We start from the raw sequence: 18,203 nt of genomic DNA, 5'->3' as shown, positions 1-18,203 counted from the left end.
ATTTGCTTAGATGAGTTAATTTTACGTATTATCTTAACCGTTAACAGTCCTTAGTCGGTAATCATTAAGTTATCAATTTATTATATTTATCAAGTAATCTAAAAAAGTTACATTTTTCTCATGATAATTTTAAATGTTGTTTTATATAAACCCTTTGGACACACGGATCAAGTTAAAAACAGTGTTTTTTCATTATCGCCTTCCCATAGTATTTTGTATTCGCGAAGAGACAATAGTAAATACATAAGAGAAAGTGGTTAATTGTGATAGTGAAGTAAAGCAGAGATAGGTACAATAGACTGTTTATTTTATTAGTCCCAAGAGTTTGCTTCTTCATTCGCTTAAAAATTAGGGGACTTTTCAGAAATTTCGATTAGTTGATTCATTATGCTGACTGTCCAAAAGTTTCAACCACTATTTGGAATGTACAAAAGAGGTAATTTTGTGTATCATCATTGGGTATGTAAATCAGTTTATCAGCCATTGTCTTGTCCCTTTAGATCACTGGAAATAAAGGTGAAATGTTGCTATTGTAATAGCGAACTGTAGTGCGTGCACACCCGTTATGATCACCCGTATAACTGTTCATAACTGAGATATTACGCCGTTTTTATAACCATTTCATTCGTTTAGTATCACAGACCAATTACATAACATGTAGACCTGAAATTTACGGTGATTTTCCGTACATAGAGAGGGCCAAAATCTCGCTTATTATCAATCTGTTCCGGGAGCTAATAATAATTACTTTTTATGGAGATGGGAGAAAAAAATAAAAATTATTGAGAGAGAGAGAGAGAGAGAGAGAAAGAGAGAGCGAGACAGAGACAGAGGCAGAGAGACAGAGAGAGAGAGAGAGAGAAAGAGAGAGAGAGAGAGAAAGAGAGAGAGAGAGAAAGAGAGATAATTGAGAATTGTTCTTTTTGTAGGACAGGAAAATAAGTTTCATTTAATTACATTGGTTTTATTAAACTTTAATAGATTGAAAAATTATATTGTTATTTTATAAGTCCTTTCATAAGGATAGACAGATCATAATTATATTATGTTCTTGATGTCATCCTTAAATTTGAAGGGTATAGTCATAGAAAGAGAGGGGGGGGGGGAAATAAGCTGTTTATTACCTTAGTATCCAAAGTTGTATAATAACATTTTCTTATTCGTTGGCGTTACAACTTTTGGGACTTCAGTAAATTAAAATTAGTTGTTTCATGAAGTTGAGTGTATAAACGTTTCAACCACTAATTTTAATCAACAGAAGTAGTAATATACTGCATTATCATTGGGGGTGTACATAAATTTATCGGCCATTGCCTTATCCCTTTTGATCCCTGGCTTACAGACTACTTAAATAAACACAGTTTAAGACACTTTGACATTAGAAAAACCTTTGACAATTAAATAACGTATGATCAGATGTCATATAAAAAAAACAAGAGATAATATGCGACAAATATTTTGGGACAAAAAATCATGTCTTACCAACAGACTGCCGGAGCAAGTAAATTATATATAGAATGTTTATTCTTTACAGGGAATCATCACCAAAAATTTCAGCTGTTTAATCAAATGGCAGCCGAGAAAATAAACATAAAGATTTGGACGGACATCAAAGTGAATTATAGAATAGCTACTAAAAACAATAAATTATATCCGACTGTACTTTTATTCTAATATTTAAAGACTTATTTAACAATACATAGTTTAGTTATAAGTAGTTTAATATATTAAAAGACTTAAATAACCTATATACATTAGAAATTAAATGGTGATGTTGTTTTATGCGTTAAAACATGCATTATGATTTTTTATGAAATTATACTTTAAATTCAAGTCTTTTTACATATTAACTATTATACAATAAAATGCTACTAAGGCAAGTATTTACAATAAATGTTTTAGTTAAAAAAGATTAGCTCGTTTTTTATTGAAAGCATTTTTAAATATTTTTCATCACATTTTGTATTTTTTTTTTACATGAACGAGCTATAAAGAAAACAACATTTTTATGAAAGGCATTCGTGTATTTTTTATTGGGTTACTTAAATTCTGGTTTAAATTTTTGGATACAAGTCGGAAATACGAAGCAAGGTCTTTTGTGTATAACTTTCATGGCCGGCTGCAAACGGCCAAACCGCTAGGCGCACTCTTAATGTTTTCACAGCACATCAATGCATTCAATTATTCTAAAACAATAAAGAGCAGTGGAAACTTCAAATTTGGCCGAGCGAGATACAGATGTGCATGCTAAAAATGGTCGGGTAGTCTTTTGACCGTCAGCACTCGTTAAACTTTAAAAGGAACAACTTGATCTTTCCAACTTGATCCAACTTTTTCTTAAAAATTTTATTGTCTTTATGTTTTGTCTAAATCCTTAGTTTTACAGTAAAATCTTAATTGAAGATATTACCAAAAGTGTTTATTAAACTAATTAAAAAAGCATTTATTTTACAAAAAAAGGCCATTTATTAAGCAATTATTATGAAAATCCCAATTGAAATACACTTATAAATATAATTTATATTGCAAAAAGAACACTTGAATAAAATAAATTAAACACTGACATACGCTATATTTAGCAATTTAAGCAATTAATATGCAATTATCTGAAGAGCAAAAAACACTTTTTTATAATTTTTTCATATAGTTGAAAGCTTCTTTAATCCTGTACTTTATAGTTTATATTTATTATTAATAGTTGATTAGTTTAGGCACTCACATCCATCTTTGTATTTTAAACAAAAAATATTTTATAAAAAAATTAATTGATTTAATTTAAAATTGGTCAAAGCAATACACTGGTAATGAAAATATGAAATTAACTGGTTTTTGAAATAATAAACAAATAAAAAAAGGGATTTATTAATTGATCTATTTATCCCTGAAAAAATGTTAAAATTAAGAATTTTAATGAAACTATACTAGATTTCTAGACTGGTTAAAATATAAGAATATATTTTACTACATATGTATGACAATGAAAATAAGCATAATAATAATAATAATAATATATGATTATGGAAAACACTTTTTTAGGATCTAGGGTAGTTCACGCTAAATGTTCCTGGTAACGATTATCTCCAAAAATCTATGAATTTTAGATGCTGCTAACTGCATAACGACTGAAGATCCAATTTGATGCACAAGGAAAGCTTCACTGTAGAAAAAACGTGTAAGATAAGTCTTTTTGCGCATTTTTGTGCACTGCGAGATAACTGTGTACAATTCATTCTATTCCAGATTATTTGTTAACCTTCTTTTTTCGGTTATAATTTTGTGCGAGTGCAATCTATACGTTCACCGTTTGGCCGTTGGATGCCTTTAAAATTTATGGATTTTCGGCGATAATCATTACCAAAAACATTTCACCGTGAACTTCACTTGACCCCTTTTTTAAATAAAAAAAATAACTGGTGATGATAAAAATAAATAAGCACACAAATAAACCTAAAACCAACTCAAATTCACACAATAAGAATAAAGTATATAAAAAAAAGATGAAGAATTAATATATGAAATTATTTCAGTTGTATCATTGAATTCTGGGCCAGTAGTTTGAGGTTAGATCTGTTGTTTGTCCCCCGCCCCCAACATTAAGGGGCATGCCAGAACCAAGTAACCCTGAAAAATAACATTTTAAATAATTTTTGATTTTTTTCAGCATAACTTAATCATGAACAACTTATGCATAAGTACATAAAACAGGATATTAGAAAGCACCACTTCTAGTCTACAAAAGTCATTTATTTCATAAAACTTTCAGATTTTTCAGAAATTGACTAAATTATCAAAGTTTGAAAGGTACTGTCAATAAATCACATGATATTCTATTGTAGTTTAAGTTTCAGTCAGTAAAAAGTTGCAGTCATTTACAAAACTTACAACCCTTAGTTATGCAGTAGCAGAGAGAGAGAGAGGACAATTGGCTGTTTATTACACTAGTACCCAAAGTTTTATGATTAACAACCTTAAAAACTTTAGTGATATTAATTGATTAACTCATTAAGTTGAGTTTTCAAACGTTTCAACCACAAATTTCATCCTACAGAAGGTGTTGTTTTGTGTATCATCAACATACCTCAATTCATTGGCCATTTTTTATCCTTTCAGTCCCTGAGTAGCTTCTCTATTAGCATACAAATGTTTACCTGCTGAAGGGTTGTTGTTCGTGGTGCCCAGTGGTGAACTATAGCTGGAGATTTGACTGTTCAGACCTCCCTGGCTAGACAGTGTGGTACTACAACTCCTAGATACAAATATAGTTTAATATCTGGATATCTAGATGTCTTTATTTGACTGTTCAGACCTCCCTGGCTAGACAGTGTGGTACTACAACTCCTAGATACAAATATAGTTAGATATCTGGATATCTAGATGTCTTTATTTGACTGTTCAGACCTCCCTGGCTAGACAATGTGGTACTACAACTCCTAGATACAAATATAGTTAGATATCTGGATATCTAGATGTCTTTATTTGACTGTTCAGACCTCCCTGGCTAGATAGTGTGGTTCTACAACTCCTAGATACAAATATAGTTAGATACATGGATTTTAAAAACTTGAATTGTTGGTCCAAACTAGCGGTGTCCAAACTTTCACGCTAATATTTTAATCTACAGGTTGGGTTATTCGTTAAAATTTTGGGTAAACATTCACTTTTAATCCTTTTAAGATCCCAGCAATTATATCGAACATGAAAAAGCAGCTTATAGTGCATAATAAAAATTTAAAAATACAACACAAATGACCAATGATAGGCCAGTATTTACCATTGGTCAATTACAATGTATACTGGCCTATCATGGGTCCTTTGTATTGTATGACGTCGTTTTTTATTAAGCGCTATAAGCTGCTTTAACATGAATGATTTTAAGTATCACTACTACTCTATAACTAAAATGTATCCGTATATTTGATATTTACCTGCCATACTGTGAGGAGAGTGAGGATAGTGGATCATGGAACATGGAATAGTAGGAGGATGCATTTCTGTCCTGTAGGCACGAGGGGGACATGGAGCTCAAGTGGTTACTCATGCTTGAATAGTGGGACCTAGAAATACATTTATCAAAATATAAAAATAATAAAGAAGCTGTTTGTCCAGTAAGATCTCGAAACCAAATGTTTGATAATTATACAATTTCTTCTTGATAATTTTTAACGTAAACATTTGTAGATTTTAAACATTACATTTAATCGCAATAATGGCAGAAAACTATGTACCTGTAAGAATCCGCCATAGTTCCAATAGGCTGTGGGATGGACGGATACATTGAATTAAATCCTCCATTGAAAGCCAACCTACCGACAGACGCCGCACTCGGAGTGGGTGTCGGGGTCGGACCTGGCGTTCCCGGGCTTTCCAGCATGCCGCTGTGGCCAGACTCCTCGCCGCCGAGACCACTCAGTGGTCCGCCACCGCCGTTTTGACCGTTTGCAGAGCCGCTACCGCTGCTGCTGCCGCCAGATGGCCGTTTCTGATTGCGAAGTTTCTCCTCCCGACGCCACTTTGCACGTCTGTTTGAAAACCATACCTAAAAGAGATTATTGATAAAAAAAATTATTACAAGAATAACTTCTGCATTTGACGAACGAACTAACAAACATGTCAAATATATAAAGTAGCTTCTTTACCAAAGTTTGGCTAGAAGTGTTATATTTATTCTTATAATGATGTATTTTTTTATTGAAAAATCAATTTTTCAAGATTATTGAATAAGATAAGTGAATGAGAGTGTGCTTTTATTCCGCGTATTATCACATCCGGTTTTATAATCGCAAAAATACTCAATAGCAAATGAAACAGAGGGGATTTTTCATGATTATTAAAGCAAAGGGTATGAGATAGTTTGTGCTGTTGTAATAAAATTCGGTTCTGATAATGAAAAATTGGTATACATGTGCGGAAGTGAATGCCCCATATGAATGTGTAACACCATGGTGTCAAGAGGGTTCTAAGGTTAAAGTATGATATTATGTTACACTATATAACCAGGTAATGTCCGTAAATATAATTCTTGTTTATTGACGAATTTTTAAAATCTTAAAATTATAGTTTACATGAAGTTAGATGAACGAAATATAGTTTTTGGGGGATATTACGTTTAATTTTACTGTGATTCTATCAAATAATTATTTTTAGAAATAGTTTTTCTGTGTTGTATAATAATCTTGTATAAATATAATATTATTATTCATATTGTAATTTTCTCAGGGAGAAAGGGACAAGAAATTAATCTCTCAAATTCTCAATCATGGGTAATTTTGCCTTTGGTAGCCTGAAAAAAATTTGGGGAATGTGGCCGGCGATAAATCATAAAAAAAATCGCTAAAATAGGGATTGTAATAAATTACTTTAGCATTACCTATCTCTATAGCTCTAAATTTCTTTTCGCCCTTTGCCCTTATTCTTTATATATTTTAGGGTTATGGGGAATATTTTTTTTTAGTGTTTGAAATGACTATGTGTCTTTAAAACTAATCATACGAAGTTTTTATCTTCCTATAAATCTGTATGTTTATGGTTCTAGTAGTCTATCCACTTATCTATTTAGGTAGTTTTCATCCATTTTTTTATTCTTTCTAACTATCTATATATCTATGTACATTCTATTTTTGTATCTAACCCTATTAAATTTTGAAGTCTAATGATATGAGTATATAGTGAATATATTTTCCCATTCCACTAAAATTTATGACTAGATTTCTACTACTGTTGGTGTGCTATTGTTTTCGCCAAAGTCATAGCTGCAATAGTTTCAAACACACCAACTAAGTACAATAAAATATAAAGAGGATCATTTTTGTGTAATTTCTGTAAAGTTGTGTGTCAAATTTAGTCAAATGCGCTTATTAATTCAAACTGTTCTTAATTTTGACCAAATAGTACCTTTATTCCAAATGTATACATATGAAATGATCATAATTATGAACAGTTAGACTTCATAAGTGCATTTGTCTAAATGCTAACAAACATTTTTACAGAAAATACATGGAAAAAAACCTCTTTATTGGAATCTTTACGCGAAGAAATTAAGCAAAACCGTTGTCTTTAGTATTTTGAAAAATTAATATGTTCGAAAATATAAAAAAAAGTGTGGAAATGATGACATACAGCCAAGGTTACTATTCATATTCAGACAAGCGTTTCCCTCCATTACTACTTCATATATAGTCTGGTGGCGGCGCCCCTATTCACTAGGGGCATGTTGAAGAATGGGGGAGGGTTGGCCTTCTTAAACTTCTTAAAGTTGTAGACATTTCTTTTGGGAAGGTTAAAATTCCCTTCCATGAAATAGACTAAAACCAGCCTACAACTCATATGAAGCTTCCAATTGGTCCAGTGCAGTGGATAGCAAAAATATAAGTAACAGACATTCATTTATATTTGGATAATATTTAAATTTGCTTGTTACATGTTTTGGGGCTATATTACATGAATAGTTTGCTTTTGAAGTACAGCCACTCTATAATAATGATACGTACGTTTGCATGTCTATTGAAAAATAAAATAAAAGCTTTTAGTTGACCAAAATTAATTTATAACACATATTTTTTCATCAAAAATTTTTTTGCTTGTTATTGATGCGCTACTTATGGACATAATTGTCATTGTTTGTTATTGTATGGTACAAATGTTATTTCATGATACATTACGTGTTTTATTCTTAATCATCTTATTACTACACATACACATATCAAAAGATAGGGAGATAATTGATTAATTGATACAGGGATATCAACAAATTTAGATTAGAGACTGAGAAATTTAGAGCATTAAATCAGAAATAATAAGAAGGAAAAAAATATAAAAAGAGTGAGGAAAAGAGAATGAGAGAGAGACAGAGAGAATGAGAGAGAGACAGAGAGAAAGAAGAAAGTTTAAACGAAATTGCAAAAATACAAAAGAAAAATATAATGTAAGATATAAATTTGAGTTGAAGTCAATGACCAACTATCTAAAATTACTTTAAATTGTCTCTTATTGTTGGCATTTACCCAAATAAATACAAAAAAAGTTTGGATCTACTGCAGTTCAAGGTAAAATATTGCTTATAACGAATATTGCTAAAAATCTATGAATTTTAAAGGCTGCTAGCTGCCAAACGGCTGAACGTACAGATCATACCCGCACACAATTTTAAGCGGTATAAGAATATCTACAAATAATCTGGAATAGCCAAGATCCAATGATGCACAGGGAAATCTTTACTGAAGAAAAAACGCGTAAAATAGGCCTTTTTTGCGCATTTCTCTGCATTGCGAGATAATTCTGCATTATTGATTTATGGCTGTTCCAGATTATTAGTAGGCCTTCTTATACCGCTTAAAACAGTGTGCAGGCATGATCTGTACGTTCAGCCGTTTGGTAGCTAGCAGCTATTAAAATTCATAGATTTTTGGCAATATTCGTTACCAGCAATATTTTACCGTGATTTGCAGTAGATCCAAACTTTTTTTGTATTTATTTGGGTAAATGCCAACAATAAGAGACAATTTAAAGTAATTTTAGATAGTTGGTCATTGACTTCAACTCAAATTTATATCTTACATTATATTTTTCTTTTGTATTTTTGCAATTTCTTTTAAACTTTCTTCTTTTAGAAATTTGTAACTAGCACAGCAACGGCAATTTTGTTCCAAAAAATGAACAGTAAATAAAAAATATCAGGTATTATTGTAATAGTTGGATTTTCCTTTCCAGGCAGTAGGTCTGAGGTAGTTGTAAGTTTTTCTGATTAGCAAAGCCATAAGTTTAAAGACGAAGGTTCTAACCTTGCCAAATTAAAGTTAATCTATCAAATCACTTAAAAAGTATTTTTTTAATATATAGATAGATAATGACATTTTGTAAAATAGATAGATAAATAAAAAGAATGATCTCTTTAGAATTCCTTCATCTTGTATAACCAATGGATTCGAAACGGAACTATGATTCATCTATCTTCCTCCCCCCCCCCCCCCCCACCCTCTCCCAAAATATCTTGTTTGAGTATTTCTCGCAAAAAAAATATCTTTAAGTTGTGTTTCTTTGGTAAGGGGTGCAGGGGGAATATTATACGTTGGTTTCTTTATATAATCATAAAGAGTTGGGGGGGGGGGGGGGGGGGGAATTAGCCCTACAATATCTTTGTATGTATCACTCCTCTCTTACAAGTATTCAGAGTTATTAACGGAGGTGTGCACATAGAACTGAGAAGGAGGGGGGGGTATAGGGGAATATCTGTTGCCCAAATTCTGGAAAAGTTGGTGATTTTCCCCAATTTTCCTTGGGTTCTTTATTCTCAATGATGGTATCTATCTATTTACATCATCTTATCTATCTATTTATTTCTACTTTATATCATCTGAACATTTGTTGAATTCTACACGGAGTGTCTGTGTGTGTGTGTGTGTGTGTGTGTGTGTGTGTATACATAATAATTGTTGTTTTTCTAATGTGGAAATGCAAATGAGAGGATAGTTAATAAACAGGGATATTTTTACTCAGGTTCATAATTAAATTAAAATAAAAATTAGGGTTGGGCCGGATATCCGGCCATTTTCAATATCCGAACGGATACCGGATATTGAAACTATCCGGCCGGATATCCGGCTCTAAAATTTCTTATACTTTACACCAAAAATCTCAGCTTTTTAAAATTTTAAATGGCTATAATTTTCTTATTATTGAAGCTAGAAGAACATTTTTTCTGAACAAGTTTAACTTTATGTAAATTTATATAAGATTTCTGAAGAAATTTTTTTTTGCTACTTTAGTATCTGGTAATTTGGCCGGTTATCCGGCCGGATATCCGGTAATTTGGCCGGATAACTGGATATTTGCCGGATATCCGGCGTTAGCCGGATATCCGGCCGGTTACCGGATATCCGGCGTTTGAAATCAGCCGGATATCCGGTATCCGGCCAAAAAAGTATCTGGCCCAACCCTATTAAAAATCAGGAATAGCAAAAACACATATTTGAGAAAAAAGAACACTATAGTGGATTTTTTAGGAACTTGCTGTTTTAATTCTTATAATAAAAAGGATTTTTTTTAAATCACTTCAATAAGAAAAATATATCTAGGTTTAAATTGTTTAAGACCGTTAATAAACAAAGTTAATAAAAATTATCTTTAAATAGCGCAAGACGTACTGACACTACTTAGTCATAGAGTAACTGGGCTTCCAAAATTAGTAATTGTTAACTATTTGGATTTTATCATAATCTGCATAGAAGTACTTAATTTTCTATATATTTAAGAATGATATTTATTTTTTATATCAAGATAAAACTTTGCATTCTTATTAAAATGTTCGGATTAATTTGCACAATCTATTTAACAAAGCAAGTCTAATTAATAATGATGATAATATTCATCAAAGAATCAGTTTTAAGTCTGGCTTTTTAGAAAGGTCGAAACATTTGGGTTTGTGGATTTTTTTGTTAGGTTCGGTCAGTGACACATGTAGCATGCCTGACTTATTTTCACTTCCTAGCAGAATCCTGTGCACGCGATATTTATGTTGTTTTGACCTTAGCATCGCATTTAGCAATCAAAATAACAGTTTGTGGTTATTTTTAAAAAACAGAACGAAATTTGAAAAGAATTTAAAGTGTGTTCTGGTTTCTTACCTCTGTTGAAAAGCTTATTGATCCTTTTCTTTTTTCCGGCATGTTAGTTCAGAGCTATAGTCGGCTGTATGGTAGTGGCAGTAGTAGGTTTTATATAAAAATGTTTTTTGGAGGAATTTAGACATCCATGTTTTTTTTTAAATAGCCGAGTTTTCAAATATCTTAAATCATTAAGGTAATTATTAGTGTTTTAGCTCTTTAATTAGTAATGGTTGTTTATTTTTTGATTTAATAAACCTAAAAACCACAAAGTTAATAGAATTTATTGGGCTATTTAACGAAAATGTCATATAAATTTTAGAATACATACCAAATAATAAAATATTAAAAACATTGATTTACTAAAAGAATGCTTACTTTATAATTAAAGGCATTGTCAATTTTTTTACCTCTTTTAGAAATAATCGTCATAATTTAAACAACATGCATGTTTTAATTGTAAGATTTTAAAAAATCCGAGAATGAAATTGAGTGTGGGTGTGTGTGACTGTGTGTAGAATGAGGGTGGCCAGTCAGGCAGCAATAATTTTCAAGGGGGGGAAAATCTGCCCCTGGGGGGAATACTCTACATTTTTACCATCGCCATTCTCTGTATTTTAGTGTAAAGTGATGAAATCCTCAAAAACGTAAGGGTTGGTTAGATGTTTGGTCGGTTGTAAAATAAAAAGGGTTAGAATATTTTAGTTGGAATAAAAAAAAGGAATTATTTTACATTTAGCCATGACCAAAAAATAAAAAAATTTTAAGTAGCAATTTAAAAAGAAAACTATTTTAAAGTAACTTATTTTCCATTAATATTCTCTCTATTGATAAATCATTTTATATTTTAATATCTATTGTTGTAACTTTTCCTTTTGTTAGAAATTAAATTATTTTGTAATCTTGTGTTCATATTCTTTTTAAATTGATTTTGATTTTGTGGTGTTGACGTTTTCATTTTATTATAAGTAGATTTAGTTTAATATTGATGTATGTATATTTTAAGTAGCGCAGCTATTCTGCAATTATATAACTAATTATGTCTGCGCATCCAAGTAGTATAATATTTAAGAGATACTAAATTATATTGGTACCCAACATTTACTAATTTGTTGGCTTACTGATTTGTAATCATCGGTCAAAACTAACAGTTTCTAATTTTTTCAACCAATACTCTACAGGAGCGATATTTTTTATCATTTTTAGGGAGTAAGGTGTATCAATCTATGGTCCACTTTAAACTTCCTCGTTTATTGAAGATTTTTTTTCAAAAGATAACTATCTATCTGTCTACTTATCTATCTCATAAATTATCTTTCTATCTATTATCTATCTATCTATTTGTGTACCTGTATTCTGGCTTCTGGAAGTCCAATCCTCTCTGCCAGCCTTTCTCTGGCAAAAACATCAGGATAGTGGGTGCGCTCAAATTCTAAATTAAAAAAATTAATATAGTGTCTTTTTATATAAAGAGGCTATCTATACCTTCCATCCTCCCCCATAAAGTTTTTTACTTTTCTGGTTTTCTTGCGTTATCGCCGTCTTTAACTGTAAATAATAGTGCAATAGCTGTAGAATTAAATGCAATCATCCTGAATTTTAAAAATTAATAACTCTGCATTTGAGTATATTTTTAATTCTTTCTAAGGTAGGATAGGGGGTGGCGGCACTTACGCTACCCTCCCTCCCGAAATAAAGTTATGCAGTACATGTATCTTATAAATAGGGTTTGTTACGCCTGAAAGTTTCCTCAGACGGAACGGTCAAATATTAAATCATCATCATCGCCATTTATCTCTTCTTTCCAGAGCATAGGCCACGCACAATGGTTCTCCATTTATCTTTGAATTGGGCCTCAGTAGAGGCTTCACTGAAAGATGAAACATTCTTCTTTCTCAAACGGTCATATATTAGATGAACGTAACTTATTGTTTGTTGACGGATTTTTAGAAATATTAGCATTAATTGAAGTTCACCTAATGAAAAATACGCATCTTGCTTTACTGTTCTTGTTGCATAAATATTTAGTAAAAAGATTTGAAATGATATTTGATATGCCTTAAAAGCAGCATAACTATTATCATTATAACAGATTATGTGTAATTAATACCAAACTCTTTTTGTGCCTATTATATAATAGTGTTCATTCATAACAATAAGAGAAAAATGGCGTTCTTAAGGGGTGTAAGGGGATTCTAAACCCTCCTTAAATATTATGCTATTATGCCTTTTGCCGTAAATTGATTGCTCGCCTCTAGCTAGTCATAGTTTTAAAAAATTTACCATGCCTATAAAAATTTCATTCTTTTATATATTACTATCTTAATAAACATTTGAACGCGAATAAAAATCGAACAAATTTTGGCATAGGAAAATTATTTACAGTTAAATTAAAGGTTTTCTTAGCTAGTTATTCCTGGTCTACTTATTTAGCCATCCTTGCTTAAACAAAAAATTGTCTAACCTTTCTCTAATTGTTCTATCTGTTCATTGGTGAAGGAAGTTCTGTTTCTCTGCAGTTTACGTTTCAACCTCAACCTTAATGGTAATAATATCATTCTACATAAATTTGACCTCAGTAAAGATCACGAAACCTCACAAGTTTACTCACTTGGATGCTTAGAATTGATTTTATCATTCTATTCAAAGCATTGTGACTGATCCTAATATCTGCCCTATAACCATTATAAAGCATTAATACTAGAAATCTATATCAGCTCCCCAACACTATTATTGATTAAAACCTTATATTTTAGTCTTCCTAAAGTAATAAGGTTTTATTTGTCTGAAGCTTAAGATCTCGCAAATTACTAGACCGTGTTAGATATGTTCTTTCAGATAGGATTTGTAAACTGATTGGGGTTGTTAAAGTTTTTTCCTAGAGGATACGGACAAAGCAACTAGTATTGAGTATCATTAAGACAACTAGCACTTTGACTAAAAGTCCTTTGTTTAGAAGTCCTAACTGTACATTGACAATGCACTACTAAATGTCAATTTTTCAACACCTTTGGCTAAAACTTAGCTTGGTCAGAGTCTTTAACCCAACAATTTAAGACAACTTTGTTAGATTCTAAGGCTTGACAAAAGCAGCAACAGCAAACTGAATATATACCTGAGCTGAGAATCTTCATCTACAGAAGAATTATGTTCAGAATTTCCATCACTTAGTGTATCATTCATACCCTCGCTACTAAACTCATTGAAAGAGGCCGCGTCAGAGAAATCTAAAATAAACAAGATAAGTTTCCATGAAAACTTAAGACCTTCAATATTAGAAATAATTCTGTGCTATCGTGTGTAGACATATACATCCTACAAAGTAGTTTGGCTATTGAAACTTAATGTCTATCTTTTAGGCTACGTTAATTAAAATGTCGTTATTTATCGGATAACTCAATTTCAATGATTTATTGACAATACGTGCCAAAATCTATTAATAAAATTATTATTTAAATTCATTATTTACCTGGCTTTTTATCCTCCGGCATGTCTCTGGCAGGAAAATGATGTGAAAGGACGGGATGTGAGGGCGGGGCCCCGTGAAGGCCAAGGTGGGCGGGGTTAGTGGCGGACCCGTACCACGCCCAGCCCGCGGCGGCGGCACTGCTCCCGTTGAACATCCGCAGCTTGTCGTACACGGTGTCAGCGGATACCTACAAAATAGAAATACAAATCGCAAGCTAATAAAGTTTTATAAAATCTTACTTTTGATTAGTCATATCATAAAGTCTTTCTGGGATGCTATAGCCAAGTAATTAAACAAACGAGGCAATATGTTGAGCCATTTTAGAGATATTGATGAGTAAATATTACCTGCGGTGTTTGTTCTTTCTGTGAGGCAAGGTTTCTCAGAACTCTATTGATTGAAGACACCTGAAAAATAATAATAAAGTTTAGAACTGTTGAAACTTGGATTATTATATGATTTTAATAAACCAGTGAATAGTTAAGTTCTTTCATGTTTATAGTTAGGTTAGATTAGCCCAAGGCATTGATTAGGTTTTCGCATGGTTTACTACAGGGTCTTGAGTGCAGTTTATAGATTCAATCCAGCTTGGGTCGAATTTCAATAAATCTTAACAAATAATAGTATACAAGCAGTCTTTTCCTTCATCATTTTATTCAAAATTCAGAATTTCTAACTTTCGGATTATTTCATCAACAGATCTATAGTATAGACAGACAACTACCTCCCTTCCTTTTTCAAAGACCTCTTTCGTCTGCTTCTAAGTTATTTTCTGCTATTTGGCTGTGTTAATATAAGCGACACCATTGGTTGATTTTCAATGACCCAATAGAAAGGTTGCACAGGACGGTTGCGATGGGGAGATACAGTTATTTAACCCTTTCTCCCTCTTGTGTTTTACTCTAATATTTGATCTCCCATTGTCCTTTCCCTTTATAAACATAATCTATCTTTGTTTTTGTAAATATGTTGGTACTGTACGGAAACAATAACATAAAAGTTGTAGCTATTAATATCAAATATCTAAACCAACCAATACCTATTAACAACAGGGATATTAAGGACAAAGGAGATGAGAAAATACAAGTTGATTAACTGGCGTTACAGTCATGTTTAAATTCAATAAAAAAAAACATAATAGAAATGGGAAAAGACAAGTAAACTTTTATACAGAAACTATGTAGATACTGGGATACCTTTTTATAATTGCTTCTCTTAAAAGAACAATATACCGAGGAAAGAAAAAAATTGCTTTCAAACAAAGTGCTTCTGAAGCACTGAAACCTACCACATATTTTAAAAATAGATTAAACATAATTTTACTTCTTTTCCTACATCTAACCCCTGCTTGAAGCCCTAACTCTGCGGAGCAGCCAAATACCCAATAAAACCTAACTTGAACTGATAAAAAAAACTAACAGAAGGAAAAACTCCCCCATTTCATTTTTTTCTGTCTAGGGGTTTAATTCTGCTCAACAATGTACTTTGGGGGAAAACACAGAGAAAAAAATCTACATTTTCTCTAAGTATATCCATTTATGTCTGACTAAGATTCCCAGAAACCCAAGTTGTTAATTATTTTGTTGGTCAATGAGGTATAACCAAGTACTTCTGTAATGGTTGGTTAAATAATACCATTAGAAATAAAATATCCTTCCCCCAGGGACAAGGAGGAGTATTCCCTGTAAATCTACAAATGTTGTGTTGACTTTAAGCTGACTTTGATGTCGACATGTCGTTTTTTGAAGAAAAAAATTAGACATTTTTATTGATAACTATTGTCTTTTGTTGATAAAATAATTAATTTCTATTCTATTTTATTCAATAATAAACTTTAGTTTTTAATAAATCTTTTCCCTGCCGCCACTTGTTTTAACTGGGAAAGTAATACCCAAGAGACAAAGAATGTTTTTATAAACTAACCAAAAAATAATATGTTAAGATATAATTTAATTGTTTTTTGTCGACAATGTGACAATCAATAGACGTGTTTGTAGCTGATATTTTCCTGACAAAAGCAAAACTAATTTCTAAAAGATTTTTTCTATTAAAAAACCAAATCTTCATTTTTTTCATTATTGGTTTTATTCCACTGTTTGATAAACAAGAATACGTCCATTGAAACTATTTGCTTAAATCTAAATTTACAGTTTTTGATGTACACCCAGCCCTTGGGAGTTGTTGGTTGTTTCAGATTGATTCTTAGGTTTTACAATCACCCATTATGAGTTTTTCAACGGGTTAAAACAAGGGGAATTATCAATTACTAAATAAATATTTTAAAATTGTTTTTAGTATTCTTATATTATCTTCTGTTTAAACTATAATAATACATAATATTTTACTTTGTTCATGTCGAAAATGTGACAAAAACCTAAATTATATCCCATAATATAAAATGTCATAGAGTAATCAACACAGTTTAATTAAACATGTTATTTTTATTTGATAAGTCCAATACACAGTGTTTCAAGTTAAAAACAATCTTCAGTTGGTTATAAATGAAAAGACATGATGCTTTTATTGGTAAGGTCAATTAAGATCTTACTCTCCATTGCAGTGGCCCTTCATCTAATATATGCACTGATGATTCCAGACTATCTCATTTTTATATAAATGGCATTCCTTCTTTGACTCTAGAGCCCCTAGAGGCTAGGTATGAATCTACTAGTGTTATATAAAACAGGAATGCCCACTTCTTGTACATATACATTACACAAATAAAAAATGACACAAACAAGAAGTTCTTACTATGTAGCAAGAAATAATTAACCAAGCTTTAAATCTTTTCTTGTACTTTTATTTTTTACTCGCGGTTACGCCTTTAGAGGCCTCTAGGGACACTTGAGGGAAGTGGGATCGGATGGAGGAAGTTATTCATTCACTTACAGTTTTAACAAGAAAAGCGAAGAAAATGTTTGTTTTTTGGGGGAAGGGAGGTCACTTTTCTTAGTTAGAAACTTTCCCTGGAAGCTTCACTGTAAAGGAGAACCATATCGGTTCATCCTTAGCTACAGAAATAAACAGCTTACTACTGTATATAATAGGATAATTAAAAATAAAATATTGAAGCTTTAACCCAAATGTTAAAAATTGATGTTGAAAATTGATGATGATTAATAAGTAAAATTCCCATCTACATTAAGTTTTAAAGACAGATAATTAATAAAATGAAGCATAATTTAAGGATGGGATGGTGATTTATGCTTATAAGTATTACTGAGATAGAAAAAGAATTTATCTTGAAAGTTAAAAAAAGAAAATGTTGCTAGAATATTTGAGCATATCTCCATATGCATGAGTGACTAGTCCAGGCGAAGCCTAATCTAGAATGACACCGCTATTATCCAAACACGACGCCTTTGCCCACCCCCACCCCCATGGACAGGAATGTAAAATCATCAATATATATATGTATTACGGCAATAGCAACATTTTTCATAGCTCATTTCAGTCTGAACAATCCAAGGATTCAATTTTTTTAATCGGTCAATAAAAGAAAAGTTATAGTAATGGTCTGCAACTTGAGAACTTGGTCTGACGTACTCTAGCTTTAAAAGTTGTTACACTGCTTATTTTTGTGTTTTAATTTTTTTATCTGCATCCCATAATTTTTTGCTCTCCTCAAAATACCAAATAAATTATACGCCCTTTAGCCTTGTATTTTTTTGACCATCTTTTCTTATGCATCATACAGTAAACTTTCTACAGAATAAAAAAAATTAAATATAATTACAGTTTACCTTTAAGTTTTAATGGATTTTTGTTTGTAGACTAAGTTTAAAAGCGTAGGAACAATACACTATACAGTTAGATATATAAGTTGGAATGAATTTTAATGTTAGAGGTAGATTGGAAATCTGCATAAAATTTTAAGGATTTTTTTTATAAAATTCATTTTTTGTATAATTCTTTATCTAAAAGCGGAAATACAATTAAGTTAATTAATTTTGACATTTGTGATTGGTGGATTGAAAACTATCTGCGCTCTGATTGGAAAAGTTTAATTGGATTGAAAACTATCTGCGCTCTGATTGGAGAAGCTTAAGTGTCGTACATCATTCAACCAATTAGAGCGCAGGTAGTTTACAATCCACCTATCACGAATGTCAAAATTAATTAACTTAAATTGTAAT

At 31.5% G+C, this 18,203-nt stretch overlaps 1 protein-coding gene across 2 annotated transcripts in view; it reads right to left on the bottom strand.

Annotated features, from left to right (window-relative positions):
- Nucleotides 1–1,652: 1,652 nt before the first annotated feature.
- toy (paired box 6 protein twin of eyeless) overlaps nucleotides 1,653–18,203 on the bottom strand; it is a 91,616-nt gene continuing 75,065 nt past the window's right edge. The window contains exons 7-15 of one of the 2 annotated variants that reach the window (XM_080161242.1): nucleotides 14,415–14,474; nucleotides 14,068–14,254; nucleotides 13,714–13,825; nucleotides 13,063–13,136; nucleotides 11,948–12,030; nucleotides 5,226–5,536; nucleotides 4,926–5,054; nucleotides 4,149–4,246; nucleotides 1,653–3,621 (exon numbers count right to left, since the gene is read on the bottom strand). In XM_080161242.1, coding sequence (XP_080017368.1) covers nucleotides 3,533–3,621; nucleotides 4,149–4,246; nucleotides 4,926–5,054; nucleotides 5,226–5,536; nucleotides 11,948–12,030; nucleotides 13,063–13,136; nucleotides 13,714–13,825; nucleotides 14,068–14,254; nucleotides 14,415–14,474 — 1,143 coding nt within the window. In that variant the 3' untranslated portion in view covers nucleotides 1,653–3,532. The remainder of the gene's footprint in view (nucleotides 3,622–4,148; nucleotides 4,247–4,925; nucleotides 5,055–5,225; nucleotides 5,537–11,947; nucleotides 12,031–13,062; nucleotides 13,137–13,713; nucleotides 13,826–14,067; nucleotides 14,255–14,414; nucleotides 14,475–18,203) is intronic. The other variant, XM_080161243.1, reaches the window with a different exon arrangement.

Source organism: Acartia tonsa, chromosome 5, assembly GCF_053477335.1.
Source record: "Acartia tonsa isolate MP-2025a chromosome 5, ASM5347733v1, whole genome shotgun sequence".
Lineage (NCBI taxonomy): Eukaryota > Metazoa > Arthropoda > Copepoda > Calanoida > Acartiidae > Acartia > Acartia tonsa.
This window is presented reverse-complemented; position numbering and strand designations above follow the sequence as displayed.